Genomic DNA, 14968 nt, shown 5'->3' on the forward strand with positions numbered 1-14968 from the left:
ATATTTCTTTTTTTTTTTTTTTTTCATTTATTTGATTATATTTCTTAATATTGATTAAGTTGGATATTTAGGAGATGAGAGAAAACTGTCATTTTTTCCGTTTGTGTCAAACTCTAAAGTCAGTTTGAATTCTGGTCTAATTCTGCGATTCTGTTCTACCTTGTATCTTTCATCACATGCTCACACTAGAAACATTTTCCTGGTGGCCAGTTACTTTCTTGTCTCTTTAGATTTGGGGATACTTTTTTTTTTTTTTTTAAAAAGTGTTTTTTAATGTGCTGTCTTATTTCTTTTTCAAGGCACTGTCTGAAGCCTGTGGTCAGGAAATAACCACTAAGCAGATGCTGCCTATTGTATTGAAAATGGCAGGAGATCAAGTAGCAAATGTCCGTTTCAATGTGGCCAAATCTCTACAGAAAATTGGACCAATTCTGGATACCGAGTAAGATTTTTAATATTCTTTTTTAAAAAGTAGATTTAAATTTTCACCGCATGTAGGCAGAAATAGCTATAATTAAATTCGGTGATTTTCATGTCACCTAATATGTGGGTTAGGTTAAAGAAAATAATAGTAATTCAACAACCAATTTTGAGGGTGTCTACTCTTTTATATGTAAGCTCTGTACATGTGCAGATTGTTGTCCAAAGCTAATTCTGCAGAGACTTAGAGAAATTATTTAGTACTTGTCAAGTTAATATTATAGGTGTTTTAAAATATTTTTAAAATTTTAAACTGTAAAAATTACCATAGAGTATAATATATATTACATACCATAAAGCATTTCTCTGGCTCAGAAGACTGCCCTTCACAAATGATACTGTTGGATTTTAGTGCTTTGCAGGTGGAAGTTAAGCCGGTACTACAGAAGCTAGGCCAAGATGAAGATATGGATGTCAAGTATTTTGCACAGGAAGCCATAAGTGGTATGTCTGTTTCTGCCTTCCAGCTTTGGCTTGGGCTCACAGGATGTGAGTGGTATTAAGTGGGCCAGGTGATGAGCACCTGGCCACGGGAGAGGGTGAGGTCCTGGAACACTGTCTCCTCTTTGAGTAGAACCTTCTTGGCCCACCACCAGGCAGGCCATTTTCTCAATTCCATATCTGAGGGCTGGGTAGGGATATGATTCTTACTGGTAAGGATAGTGTGTTGTTTGGATTTTAATCAGTTTTTAAAGTTTTAACTTTAGATTAGTCTGACGGTAAAGAAACTGACCACTGTGAGAAGCTGTCAGTCTCAGGCTTTGATCCATTGTTGCTGTGCTGAATATTCGCATACATGGTTCATATACTTTCTCTACCACTAACTTGATTTTGTTTGGAATTTTCTAGTGCTTGCACTGGCATAACGAGGAACGAGGGGGAAGACTTTACTAAGTTCTTATCACAGATTTCTAGTCAATGTGTTCTTGAACTGGGTGGAGAGAAAAATGGAAAACCTTCAAGACCTCATCCGAGCAAATGGCAGCACCTTACAAGAAATCAAATTTCAGTGACTTGATTCTTTCTAAAGATGAAATGGCATTGTTTTTCACTTGTCTTCCTTGTTGGGATAATTTAAACTGTTCTTATTGTTTGTGACTAAACTGTTCTTATTGTTTGTGACCAATTTCTGATACTCTGCACAGTCATTTCTTGACTGTCTCCTAATGATTTATTTAGTACCGTCTGGGCTCCTGTATCGTCGTCGTTTAATCAGGTCCCAGCCTCTTTAATATTCCACCAAGCCTGGACAGGTTTTGGACCCAGACGTGGAACAGAGTGATATTTTTGATGTTTACATGTATCTGTGTGTCTCCATTCCAGAGTTAAATGTACATGGCTTAGAATAACTTATTTTATGAGCACTCCACGTGGGAGACAGACTGAGATTAACTGTAGTGAAAACCACATTCTCCTGGATGATGATGGTCCGTGTCTGTCTCCTGCGGAAGGGGAATGTGCACACTCAGGGTTCATGTGTTGGTTGTTTTGGTTTTTATTTGCTCGATTTTGGCTGTAATCATGTCATTCAGAAACCTGAAGTGCAGATGCATCTTGCTCCTGATGTGTTGTGTTGAAACCTAACTCCATTTCTGCAGCTCCCCACTGTGACTGTGTTCAAAAATACTCCTCTTTCTCCCTGCTGAGATGCTTAAAATTTAGTGCCTCTTAATAAGCAGTGGTTCTACTGTTTGATTGTAGATTGCAGTTGCATTTCTAATGAGTAAAGGAACCAGTGGTACAACATTGAGGATTTCCTGCTCCTTACCTGGTTCTGCTTTCAGCTGTGTGGACATTTGGTTCTTGCTATATTATACAGTAATAGCTTTCCAAACTGAAGGTTCATTTTTTTGGTAAGGGTGATGCTGGAATCTTATCATTTGAAATGTTATCCTACTTTTATAGTAAAACCTCATTAATTCCTCCTGGAATTGATAATGACTTAAAGCTGAAGGGTTTGCTGAAGCAAATTAATTGTATGTAAGGAAGCCTGATGTTTCTGAACTACTTAAACGCTCTTTAAAAAGCACCCTTTTCGCACTTGATATGCCTAGTTTCTTATCACTCTCATCAGTTATATTAAAATACCTCACGACTGAAGCGACTTAGCAGCAGCAGCAGCCTTCTGTCTGGTTTCCTGTCTTTATTCTTACTGGGTTTCCACATTACTGTCGGTTTAATTTCTAAAAGCACTGTGCTGATCCTCCCCAGCCCCCTGCTCATAAACTCAGTGACTCCCCATTATCTAACCCCCCCTGACCTCAACCTCGGAGTCCTGAGCCCAGAGTCTGAAGTTAGGGGACCTGTACTTAACTAGGCTCTGCTGTAAACTTACTGAGTGACCTTGGGTATGCCACGACAAAATTTGCAAATAGGGCTTTGGATTTGATAACTGCTAAGGTTTCTTCAAGCTCCATCAGGTCACTGTTCTTTTTAACATTAATCCTTACTCACCTCCTGTGTTATCGCTGGGCTGTTCTGTGATTTCCTGCCTTATGCCTTTGTTGGAGCTCTCATCTTCTAGTCTGGAATTCCTGCTCCTCAGTTCCTTTTCTCTGTACCTTCACATAAGTCCTATCCTTTGTTTTGAAATAATGTTACCTGGCTTTGAACTCTTGGTATCAGCCTGTGTCACCTACTTTGTGTTAATATAACTATTCTAGTTTTAAAAAATCTTCTATTAGTAAAAAAAAATAAATAAATAAAATACCTTCTGTGAGGATCTTTACCCGGCCACACCTTTATTTAGATACATTAAATTTGCTCTTTATACGTGATAGATATACACACATATTTAATGGAGGATTTAAATATTTTTTCTTTTAAATTTATGAAGATTTTTCACGTATGTCTTGCCCTAATGACTTTTTAATTAATGAGGTTTTATTATAGCTTATTTTTCTCTCAGTGCATCTTGCTGAGTCTGAGTCTTGCTGTAGTCTGCTTGTTTCCATTTTGGTTTTCAAATAGTTTCTTTCATTTATAGTCTCTTAAAGCCAATGAGCCCTGTTCTGTTTTGTGAAGGCACGAAGACTTCTAGGAAGCTTTGTACATTAAACCATTTCAGAAAACCAAGTTTGATCAAATACTTTAAAGTTTGTCTTACCTTAGAAAAGCAGAACATTTAAAGTCAAAATTATCTGAGTGCATTTAAAACTGCCAAACTAGTTTATAGTTATTTTCTATTTTTTTACTTCAGGGCGAAGGACTAAATATTTTCTTAGGCAAAAATCTTTTCTTTCCCTGAAGAACTCATTAATTATTATGCTGTAAACAATTTTTGTTTCATGGTTCTTTTTGTTTTTTTATTACCTTGCAGTTATGCTCATCATTGAATTTCATATTTGAGAGACTTTTGCCTTAATTGAAATGAATTTACACAACCATTGCTGTCCTCTGGTTTGGGGACAGATTCTTTACTGGTTTTGTGAACCTCCTGGGGAGCACTGTGCATTGACTTCCACCCTCAGATGTGGTGAAGGGGAGACTGTGAGCCCTTTCTCTCTCAGGCTTGGGTCAGGGAGCTCAGCAGGGCCCTGTGGTTTTGGGTCACCCTATAGGGACTTCATTGTTTCTTCTGACTTCAACAATAAGGATCCATTTTGTTACTCTTCAGAGGAACTGTTCTTTGGCTCATAACTTTTCTCCATATATTAGGCCTTAATTTCACAGGAATGTAAGCTCCAGGAGCTCTGTAAGGGCTGGGGTTTTTGTTTTGTCTTCTGCTGTATCTGTACCACCAGCATTTGGGTTAGTGTCTGGTGTACATAGTAGGCGCTCAATAAAAATGTGTTCAATGAATTTCTAAAACCTGTCTTCTAGTGCGTTGTGTGTGTGGAACAAGTCATCCAAGGTAACAGACTATTCTCATTCTCTTGTTGACACAATAAAAGAATTTCACTACTTTTATGTGGCCCTGCTCCAGTCCCCATCTTAGGCAGCAGTTGTATTTGGATTGTACAGTGCCTGGAATAAGCGCCGCCGTAGATACCCATCCTGGGCAGTTTATAGCAGTTGTTTGATTGATTAGGAAAATGAAGCAGAGACATGTATACAGTGTTATGCCAATAAAAGTCTTATCAGGAGTGGAATTCACCTTAGTGTTGCGGGGTTTAACTTTTACAGGTTTAAGAGACAAGATCTTGTTTCTCTGTTTATGGTGTCATGAAGATACGAACCTGACGTACATTTGGTTTCATAAACATAAACAGGTTACTGTGTGGTTTCCAGCGTGACAGTTTCCAGTCATGTTGGAGCCCTTAGGTCACAGAAACACCGCAGCTTCGCCACTGTGATTCTAGGCCCTGGGGGGTCTTTGCTGGACCGCTCGTCCTGACTGAAAAGAGACAGCAGCCTGACCTTTGAGCAGTCTTCTCCAAGCGTCCACGATACTGCATGGACCTCCAGGAGAATCAGACATGGCATTCCTGACCCAGTGGTTGGACTGTGGTAATGCTGGCTTGTTGGCAGTGTTATTAATTGCTGTGTTGTCATGGAGTTAAAAATCTGGTTCTTCCCTGAGGACATCACACTGGTCCTGTTGCCCCGGGGATGGCAGGGCAGAGTGGCCCGGCAAGTTGGGTGCTTGTCTCTCGCCTTTCACTTAAATTCCTCTGATGCTTGTTTTTCCTCCCTGGCCTTCTTGTCTTAAAGCCTCCTTTCTAAGCACTGCCTAGATACAGACCGGAGGGAGAAGGAGCTGTCACCTTGTTCTTTCTAGTTTAACAATGAAGAGATTGTGGTCTGATGTTATGTAATTGCTTCTCTTGTATTCTCTCATACTCCTGTTTTCCATCCAGCTCCATGCTCTTTCCTGTTCACTCACATGTCTCTAGTCCTTTTTTGTACCTAGAATAGTCCCGCTATTCCCTGTTTGCCTCCACGAGCCTGCTTTTTCCAGGAAATTACATAATGTTCAGTTGAGATGGAAATCTTTCTGGAGGATGAAGAGATTTTAATTACTCATTGGGTAGAAAAGCCAAGTCATTTCTTTCTTCAGAGTTGTCTTAAATTGATGTCATCAGTTTTGCAAGGAGCCAAGTCTCTCCTGTCTGGCTGGGGTTCTGTGGACTGTCAGTGACCCAGAGGTGGGGGAGCACCCGGCTGGCACCCTAGGCCCGGTGGGGTGGCACTTCCCACGGCCCTTGAGGAAAAGGCACCTTCAGTCGGGTGCAGGGGTGGACCAGCTCTGTGCCCGGAGGCCTGTGTGCCTCCGCATTGCAGGGCTGGCGTGCCTGAGCGCCCTGGCGAGGAGGCGCAGGGGAGCCGCCTGGGATGCGGCCTGGCGGGGTCCATTACCGTCTGCTGTCTGTGTCTCTAGCGGTGGCCCAAAGGCTGAGGAAGCTAGATTTTCCTGTAAAGGACAGTGAAGAGCCCAGTGCCCCCGGGGCTGACAAGACCCACCTCCCGAGACCCAGAGGGCCTGGAGAAGACACGGGGAAGGTAAGTGCCCTCACACCGCTGGCCTGGGTCCTGCGTCGCCTGGGCTGAGGTGTGGGTGGAGGGCCTGGGGCAGCTGCCAGAGGCAATGAAGCCAGAGCTTTGAGCTCTCTCCCTGAGAGGACGGCGGAGTTCTGGGGACCAGGGGAGTCTGTCTTTATATATATTATATATGTTTCTTGTCCTTCATTCTGGGAATGCCTTCTGAGGGGAGGGGTGGGCTTGTCAGCACCCTGCCACCACGCCCCCCCCTCACCGCCCCCCGCCCCATGCAGAGGAGAGAGGTGGTTTGGTAAAGAGTTGTTTATTGAAACAGGCTGTTTCTACATACCTCCCAGAAGAGACTGTTCTTTACAATTCATCTTAGGTAGTCACTTCCATTCAAGGAAAAATCCATTTCTGTCCCTTTTACTGGGTAATAGTCCGAATGTTTTACTAGCCACCCCCCCACGCCACCCCACCCTCGCCTTGACACCACTCTGAAGGAGGTGTGCCAAGTTCAAGTTCAGCGAAGTTGGTGCCAGCCAGTGCCCTGGGGCTGTTTGTTGGGAGGGTGACGCATGACGTACAGACTGCTTCGGGAAAGCAGCACAGAGAGTCTGGCCGCCGTGTGCTGATGTCAGGCTGCGTTTAGTTTATTTGGAAGATAATGGTATTTTTGTACCACTCCAGCGCGTTTTGCTGGGTGACAGTTCTAACATCTAAACGTTTGTCTTACAAGTCTTTATGCCCTTTCCTTCATGTTTTGTGAACTGGGGCCATGAGAATCTCTTGCCCTGGTCCAGGCCCTGAGCTGCAGTCTCTCCTCTCAGAGTGTTCTCCCCTTCCTGCTCTGTGACCCCTCTCCAGGGCCAGCAGCTCAGCTCTCCCTGCAGTGGCTGCCCCCGCCCCGGAGGAAGGGCTGGGGCGACGGCGCCCTCAGTCTCAGCAGCCTTTGGTCCTTGCATCTGTTTAACTGAACTTGGCCTCAGGGAAGATACCACGTCTGAACAACAGTTTCACATTTTTAATTGTAAGCCACAGACTTCCTTGGGAAGAAGGAGTTATATTTTCCTACACATTCAGGGTGCACTGACTGTACCATTAAATACATGGTTTGCCTGTGATGTGCGTGCGGAATAGTTGAGGCGACCCCTCTGTGGCAGACTTGCCGGGTCTGGAGGCGGCCCCTGATGGCCGCAAGCTGGGGAAGCAACATTCACTGCCACGTCCTGAACCCCGACACTTGGTCACTGTGCAGACAGCTTCTGGTCAGGCTCCTGGCAAAATCCCCCCTTGTCCTCGCAGTGGCCCTGTGTGGTGGTTGCTGGGGGCTCTGTTTCCCAGGCGGTCGAGAACCTCCCCCCAGCCCTGCCCTGTCTCCCGGGGCATCTTTTCCAGCACCGGAGGCCCAACTGTGCTCGGCTTCTGAGACTACAAATCAGTCAGCCTGGTAAACCCCTGTCCCGACTCAGTGAGCCTTCCCTGAGTCTGTTTCACTTGAGGAAAGGACTTGGGGTGAGATGGAAAGGGAATTGGCTGTTGCCAGGCAGAGTGTGTGTGTGTCAGGGGCCAGCAGCCAAGTGAGTGATCCAGGAAGTCATCCAGTTGCAAACCAGAAATTGTTCTTAACCCCTCCCTCACTGTCAGCGGTGCGTAGCAGATTGGCCCCTCTGCCCTAGCGGGGTCAGGGTGAAGCCCGGCCACTGAGAATCCTGGGAGCGGCCGCCAGTGTCTACTGGCTTCTGGGCCCTGCGGGAACCGTTCGGCAGCCCGGGGCTCGGCCTGCCTCTTGACCCGAGACAGGATGGCCCCTCGGGACGTGAGCCAGTTCCTGCGCTGACCGGTGCCTGCTCGGGGCCTCCCAGGCTGGCCCCCGGGGGCTGCTCTCTGCTGACAGAGCTGCCGACGGGCCTCTGTCAGGCGGGGGTTAACAGAGGATTTGTTTATTGAATCGCGAAGTAGCTGTCACATGATTTTAATCAAAACACCATTTCCCTGACAACAGTGATGTCAGTCTTGTTATTGCAGGAAGGAGCAGCTGTGAGGGACGGTCAGGCTCCATGCCGAGCCCAGGTTCAGAGACTCAGATCAAATGAAGCATCATAGGAGAGGTCGCAGGCACGGCTCCCCTGAACCTGCTGCCGTCCTCTCTGACTCAACAGCCTGTGCCATGCAGACGCTGGCCAGAGCCCAGCCACCCCGTCTGCACTGACATGCCTCTCTGCACCCGTTCTTCCTTCTACCCTTGTTTTTCCTTCTGGTTATTCCAGTTCTCCTTATTTCCCCCAAGCTCAGCGTGTCATTCATTTGGGCCACTAGGATCTCTGACCTCAGCCTTCTGGCACCTGTCTCCTCTCTGTGTTTGAAACCAACAGTTCTCGCCAGGCTAAGGTGGGGCCCTCCTGCCGCTCGGGAATCTTGGCTCCTTTTGGAGCCTGCTTCCTGGAGGACAGGGGCAGCTTGTTCTGTCCTTTTCTCTCCCAAGAGCAGGTTGGGGGGCCTGGGTGCTGCCTGAGGGTCTCCAGGGCAGTTCTGAGGAGCTCGGCTGTGGGTGTCTAAAGGGGAGGAGCTCCTCAAGAAAGAGTCAACCTTAGGGTAGGAGGTTAGTTCTCTTGAGCCCAGAATGACGACAGGAGGCCTGCATCCAATCTGGAGATCAGGGCCCAAGGGAGGGGGGCAGCGGAGCACTGCCACGGTCAGTGGAGCAGTGTCCTCAGGCCCTGCCGCCTCTCCACACCTTCTCTGGGGGGGTGGGGACCAAGCAGCGGTCTCTGCAGAGAAATACTCTGGGCCCTCCAGCCCTTCTGTATCCAGGAGCTCGGTATTTTTTTTTTCTCATTTATTTTTATTAGTTGGAGGCTAATTTACAGTATTGTAGTGGGTTTTTTCATACATTGACATGAATCAGCCATGGAGTTACATGTATTCCCCATCCCAATCCCCCTTCCCACCTCCCTCTCCACCCGATCCCTCTGGGTCTTCCCAGTGCACCAGGCCCGAGCACTTGTCTCATGCACCCAACCTGGGCTGGTGATCTGTTTCACTATAGATAATATACATGTTTCGATGCTATAGGAGCTCAGTATTAAAAATTGGAGACGGATGAGAAAAGCCTTCTAGGTGGGACATGGATTCTCACAGCTGTTCTTTTATCTGTGGTACCCATGCCTAGAATTCATCACTGAAAGAAGAAATCCTAGGCAAAGTTCTTGGTTCTTTGTATTTGTTATTTTTGGCTGTGCTGCGTCTTCATTGCTGCATGAGCTTTCCTCCAGTCGAGACGAGTGGAGGCTACTTTTTGTTGCAGTGCGCAGGCCTGCAACTGCCTTGGCTGCTCTTGTGAAGCACGGCTTCTGGGGCCTGCGGGCTCAGCGGTCACGGCTCCCAGGCTGTAGAGCACGGGCTCAGCCGGCTTTGAGGCTGGGCTTCGTTGCTCCGTGGCACGTGGGATCTTCCTAGACCAGGGATCAAGCCCACGTCTCCTGCGTTGGCGGGCAGATTCTTTACCCCTGAGCCACCAGGAAGCCCTGTTCTTGGGTCTGAACCTGGAGCAGGTGCTCAGAATAGGGCAGCCACCTTAAATCTGCGACAAGATTTCATCTGCACCAAACAACTGTTTTCTATGTTGAGTGCTGGGATGATCAGGAGTTAAATGGAAACAAAAGAGGTAGAAGTGACAAGCCATTGAAGGGATCTGGGAGTCTTCTGAGTGCTTTCTTGATGGAGGGCAGGGCGAGGTCAGGCTGCACTTGAACCTCACAGTAAAGCGGTGGTTAAGTGAGCTAGTCTGTGTTCCTGAGTCACCACTGGGATACGAGCCTTTGCAGTGATCTGCCCAGGTTAGCGGCAGGGCTGGGAGTAGTTCCAGTGGCCAAGGACTCAGCCAGAGGAACTTTGCTGCCTCCCAAGCTGTCCCTGGCAGAGAATGGATAGGTTTCACCCAACTGGAGGGCCTTAGGGGCCAAAGCCATTGCTCCAGGGGGTGGGCGGGGAGGCTGGACACTGTTCTCCCACACTTGCTCCTGGCCGGGCCTCCTTGCCCAGCCCTTTCATCCCCAGAGCCGCCTCCAGCTGTTTGCCTGACCTTGGGCCCTGTCTTTGCTGGCGCAGGGACCTGCTGAACATCGGGGCTTCTCTAGTGACCGGGGGGCAGTTCTAGCAGGCCCTGGACTGGAACCTGAGAGAAAGACTGAGTCAGAAGCTTCCAGAGCCTGCTGCCCGACAGGGAGGCCGACAGCATCTTCCTCTGAGAGGCCGGATCCCCGACACCTCTTTTTTGGGGCCCAGATTCCCTGAGCTCTGTGCACCGCCAGCTCGAGGGGCCGCGGCTGCAAGGGGGGGTCATCTGCTCCTCCCGGGCAGCGCCCTCTTCTGCACCCGTGTTCCTCACTCAGCGCCTCAGCCCGGCACCAGCTTCTCCTGGGCTTCAGACCAGCTCTGAGTCAGCACACCTCGGAAAGTCCCCTGGAAATTTATACAAAGGGAGCTTTCAGCGCTCCCTCAGGGTATTCGCAGCCGTCAGTCCAGAGGAGCTTCGCCGGGCCAGCGCACTGGCACACCTGGCGCGGGGGGGCTTGTCAGCTGAGCGGCGGAGGCCTGCACCAACCTCGTGCTCTGCCGACCTGGCTTGGGGGCACGGCCTCGGCTGTCTGCCGCTTATGTCTGAGCTGACATCCCCTTCACTTCAGTCGAGACCCACATCTTTCTCCCAAGGGACTCTCCAAAGGCTGAGCCGTGAACAATATTCCATCCCTCCAGAGCTGCTCCACCCTGTCATTTCATTTTTTAAGATTCTTACTGGAGTGTAGAGGACTTCCCTGTAGCTCAAACGGTAAAGAATCTGCCTGCAATGCAGGAGACCCGGGTTCAATCCCTGGCTTGGGGAGCTCCTCTGTAGAAGGGAATAGCAACCCACTCCAGAATTCTTGCCCGGAGGATCCCATGGACAGAGGAGCCTGGAGGGGTACAGTCCACAGGGTCACAGAGAGTCAGACACAACTGAATGTTATGTGCCAGATGTGCCCATTGATTTGCACTGCTGTGTTAGTTTGATGTGTACTGACATTTCTGTGACGTGGTATCACTGGGACCAAATGAAAAGGGCAGAGTGGCTGTCACCCGTGCAGGTGACACGTGTCTGGTAGTGGTGTGGTACCCAGAACTTAGTGCACAGAGCCCAGAACTTCCTCCCCTGGTGCCCTGGGGCTGCGGGCAGAGCAGGGGGTGCTCTTGCTTATGGGATCCACCCAGGGAGGGCTGGGAACACTCAGAAGTGTGATCCCTGCTGCTACTGAGTCGCTTCAGTCCTGTCCGACTCTTTTGTGACCCCATGGACTACATCCCGCCAGGCTCCTCTGTCCATGGGATTCTCCAGGCAAGATTACTGGAGTGGGTTGCCATTTCCTCCTCCAGGGGATCTTCCTGACCCAGGGATCAAACCCGGGTCTCCTGCATTGCAGGCAGATTATTTACCACTGAGCCACTACCAGGAGGGTAACTGAGGAGTCTGAAGGGTTGCAGATAGAGATGCTAGTGCTTCAAGTTGGGGGTTAGAAACCCCTCCAGCCCCACAAATGGGCCTCAGCAGGTCCAGGAAGCAACTCCTCTCCTGAAATTGTCTGTCTCAAGTTGTGTATATGTATGTTTGCTCGTTGCTCAGAAGAGGATCCAGAGCCTTTTATCAGCATGTCAGAGGCATCTGTGAACCCTCAGTTTAAGAACTAGTGGAGTAAAAAAAAAAACAAACCAAAAAACTAGTGGAGTAGAAAGGAACAGATGGTCAACAGAACCCTGGGTGGGACCCTGACTGGCCGCGATGGAAGTGACTCTGGTGAGGAGCACTGCAGACGCTGCATTGCTTTGGTTGGGAGCACTATTGATAAGCTCTAGACCCCAGAGGTCCCGCGTCTGGAGCTCAGGGCGCCCTTGCCCCTTGCACTGAGTTTCTGGCTCACGAAGGCCACAGAACCGAGATTCTGCTCGTGAAGGTCAAGGGCTTGACCGCGTGCTAGAGTTCTGGCCAGTCTCTGCTGGCAGAGCTTATTTTTGCCTGTACCCTGGACACTGGGGTTGTTTTTGGCAACACAAAATCAAGATGATGCAGAAATTTGGTGGGAAAGGGTAAAGTTTGCAAAACATTGTTGCTGAAATTGAGTGCTTTCCTTCAAAAAAAAAAAAAAAAGCAGTTGAAACAGTGTTACTGAATTCTTGGGTAGCCAAACAGATCAAGAACCATTTGGGAGCAGGACTGAGTGCCTGGAGGTGGTGCTGGGACAGCAGGGCGGGCGGTGGTGTCTCCTCCAGGCACCCCCCCCCCCCCCCAACGCCACCAGGGCGGCAGGTGACCCTCAGTGTGGCGCTGTCTCAGTGCTGTAGCATGGGCTCAACGGAATGTCTGAGGGAGGCCAAATCTTAAATTTGCTGCCAGAAAGTAGGATTTTTTTTTTTCTTCCTTTTAATTTGGCCACACTTCACACAAGTGGGATCTTAGTTTCCTGACCAGGGATCAACCCTGGGCCCCCTGCATGGGGTCTTAACCACTGAACGGCCAGGGAAATCCCCAGAAAGTGGGCTTTAATACTGCCCTTTCACTTGGGGTCCAGCACTGAAACAAGTCCCGAATGAAGGTATGAGAGTGCCCCAGATGGATTCTCCAGCTCCCATGGGCAGAGCTGGTTCCTGTCGGGCGGGGACCGCAGCCTGTGTGTGGGTCTGGTCCCATGGGGAGGGGCACCACAGTGTGTGCTCTGCAGAGACGTGCCAGTGTCCCCTGGCCCTGCAGCTTGATGTCCGGGGGCGGGGGAGCCCGAGCTCCCCCTGCTGCCACAGAGACCCCCGCCTGGCTCCCTCTGAGTCCATGAGTGAGTGCTGGCGGCAACGCTGCCCCCCATGCACCCCAACCCGGCCATGTGCAGACTGCGGTTAGCTGTGCTCTGGTCAGCGTTCTCCAGCACTACCGTGTGCTTGGGTGATTTCAGAGCAAGGTATTATTTACCCTGCTGACGTCAATGAGAACATATTATCCACTGTCCTTCTCTGCAGCCTGAAATGAGCGCCAGAGCTCAGGGAACACAGCCACCGTCCATACTTTTCAAAATTCCACCCAAGGCCTGATGAGGGAATGGCCCTGCTTCACCCGCCTGCCATTCAGATCACCTGGGCTCTTAGAAAACAAGTTGTTTTTATTTTAATTCAAGAGGGTTGGAAAGGTAGAAACAGTACATTTTCCTTGCAGAAAATTACCCCATTTAAATTATGTTTGATACAAAGATCATTTATTAAACTGTATTTTAAGCAATTTTCTAACATTGAGTGACAGGTTACATTTTGATTTTTTTCACATTGGAGCTATTATGATTTGCACTCAAAATACCAAAGCTATTGAACTCACCATTTTTTCTTAGTAATTAAAAAAAGAAAGCACACAGAAAAAATAACTACAATTAGATTAATTTTATCAAAAGTAACTCTTTCACAAGCCAAACATCCAGCAAAGACCACCCTCCTCTCTTCAGAAATAAGCAAATAATCTTGCCCTTTCTACAAAGTGCAAATATCTCTATCACTTTTGTTTCCTAAATTGCAACCCCCAAAGAGAAGCAAATCTCCTTTCTCTGTGGTTCTTTTGCCTTCAGAGATTTTGATGGAGGCAGATTTCTTTTGCATCAATAGTGGGATGGTATCACCACATGAATTTCCTTGACTGAGCAAATCTTGAACAGAGAAGCATCGCACAGCCTCTAGCAAGGCCCAGTTATCTGTATTTGCTAATGTAACATTATTCCAATCTGGGGTCACATTTTTCCAGGATGTTATTTTGTACTTCTATTTTTAAAGCTCCTCCCTACCCACCCACTTTGCCTCTGAAGACAAAAGTATTCAAAGTATGTTATTTTTTTTAACTCTATGGGCCTTCACTGTAAATATACTCCACCCCCCCTCCTCAGGACTGTACTGAGCTCCTGATTCTTTTCTAACCAGGACCCTTTCTTGGGGTTGAGTCTGTTCATCTGCAATGGTGGCTAAAGCTGTGCAATTAGACCCTTGGCATCAAGAAAGGGTGTGTCCTATTACCACCTTCTGCAGGAAATTATTTTATTGTGGGAGATAGAGAAACACGGCATCTGACATGAGCCTGAGCATCTTCGGTTCACTGGACACTGAAAGGCGGCTTCTGAGGGCTCTGTCTCCCCGGGCCTCACTCATGCAGGGCTGTTACCTGGAGGGCAGCTCTTCCACCAAAGCCAGGCAGCAGTCGATTGGGAACAAGGTTTCAGGGACAATGTCATGTTCCTCCAGCACTTAACCAACACTGGGGCTTTGCTTATATAGCTGTTTACTCGTGAGATGCCTCAACTGCTACTGAGGAGGGAAGAGCGTCCCAAGAGCCTCCCTCAGCTCCTCTACTCCTGAGCTCTGGGGCTTGGATGTCAGTCTTCACAGAGCTTTGGTTTCCTCAGCCGTAAAAAATGAGGACTAACTGCTCAACTAATTTCATAGTACTGCTGTGAGGAATTAGCAGAGATCACTCGTGGAAGTGCTGGGTAAATCAATGTACAAATAGAAGCTACTGCTCCTTTGGGACAGACGAGCTGAGCCTGGCAGGAACCAGCAAACCTACCCTGACTGCGGGCAGTGCTGCTGTGTCCTCAGTCTCTGCAGCAGCAGGTGCACGACTTTGCCCAATGTGCTGAAATCTGCCTATAAGATGTGGGCAAGATGGTGGTATAACTAGGGTGGCTGTGAGTCTCCTGGAATCAGCCAGGATACCTTCAAGGGGAGAAGCAGTGAAACAAAGATGGGAGGGGCACTGTGAGGCCAGGGACTTGGGGTCCAGGGTCCGGGGGGCACTGGGGAGGGCAGGCCTGGGTCCCCTCATGCCTACCAGAGGCCGCAGGCTGACAGACAGTGCTCCATCATCAGCCCCCTCCCTGAGACCACAGGCCAGGGAGCACCGCACTACCAAACCTGTCAGAAGGGATACGTGGATTTGTTAAATTCTTTTGGTCCCAGTTTAGAAAAAGAGGCAGATGAAACTGTTCTTGTCTTCCACACATCACTCTGAAGA

At 48.6% G+C, this 14968-nt stretch overlaps 1 protein-coding gene across 5 annotated transcripts in view; it reads left to right on the forward strand.

Moving 5' to 3' along the window:
• PPP2R1B (protein phosphatase 2 scaffold subunit Abeta) overlaps nt 1-14968 on the forward strand; it is a 36141-nt gene that overhangs the window by 20030 nt on the left and 1143 nt on the right. For 3 of the 5 annotated variants that reach the window (XM_020882240.2, XM_070473600.1, XM_070473599.1), the window contains exons 13-15: nt 300-442; nt 833-924; nt 5801-5922. In XM_020882240.2, the coding sequence (XP_020737899.1) occupies nt 300-442; nt 833-924; nt 5801-5922 (357 nt within the window). Of the gene's footprint in view, nt 1-299; nt 443-832; nt 925-1329; nt 4291-5800; nt 5923-6768; nt 13353-14968 lie in introns of those variants that run through there. The other 2 variants (XM_020882238.2, XM_020882243.2) reach the window with 2 other exon arrangements.

Source organism: Odocoileus virginianus, chromosome 10, assembly GCF_023699985.2.
Source record: "Odocoileus virginianus isolate 20LAN1187 ecotype Illinois chromosome 10, Ovbor_1.2, whole genome shotgun sequence".
In the NCBI taxonomy this organism is placed as follows: Eukaryota; Metazoa; Chordata; class Mammalia; order Artiodactyla; family Cervidae; genus Odocoileus; species Odocoileus virginianus.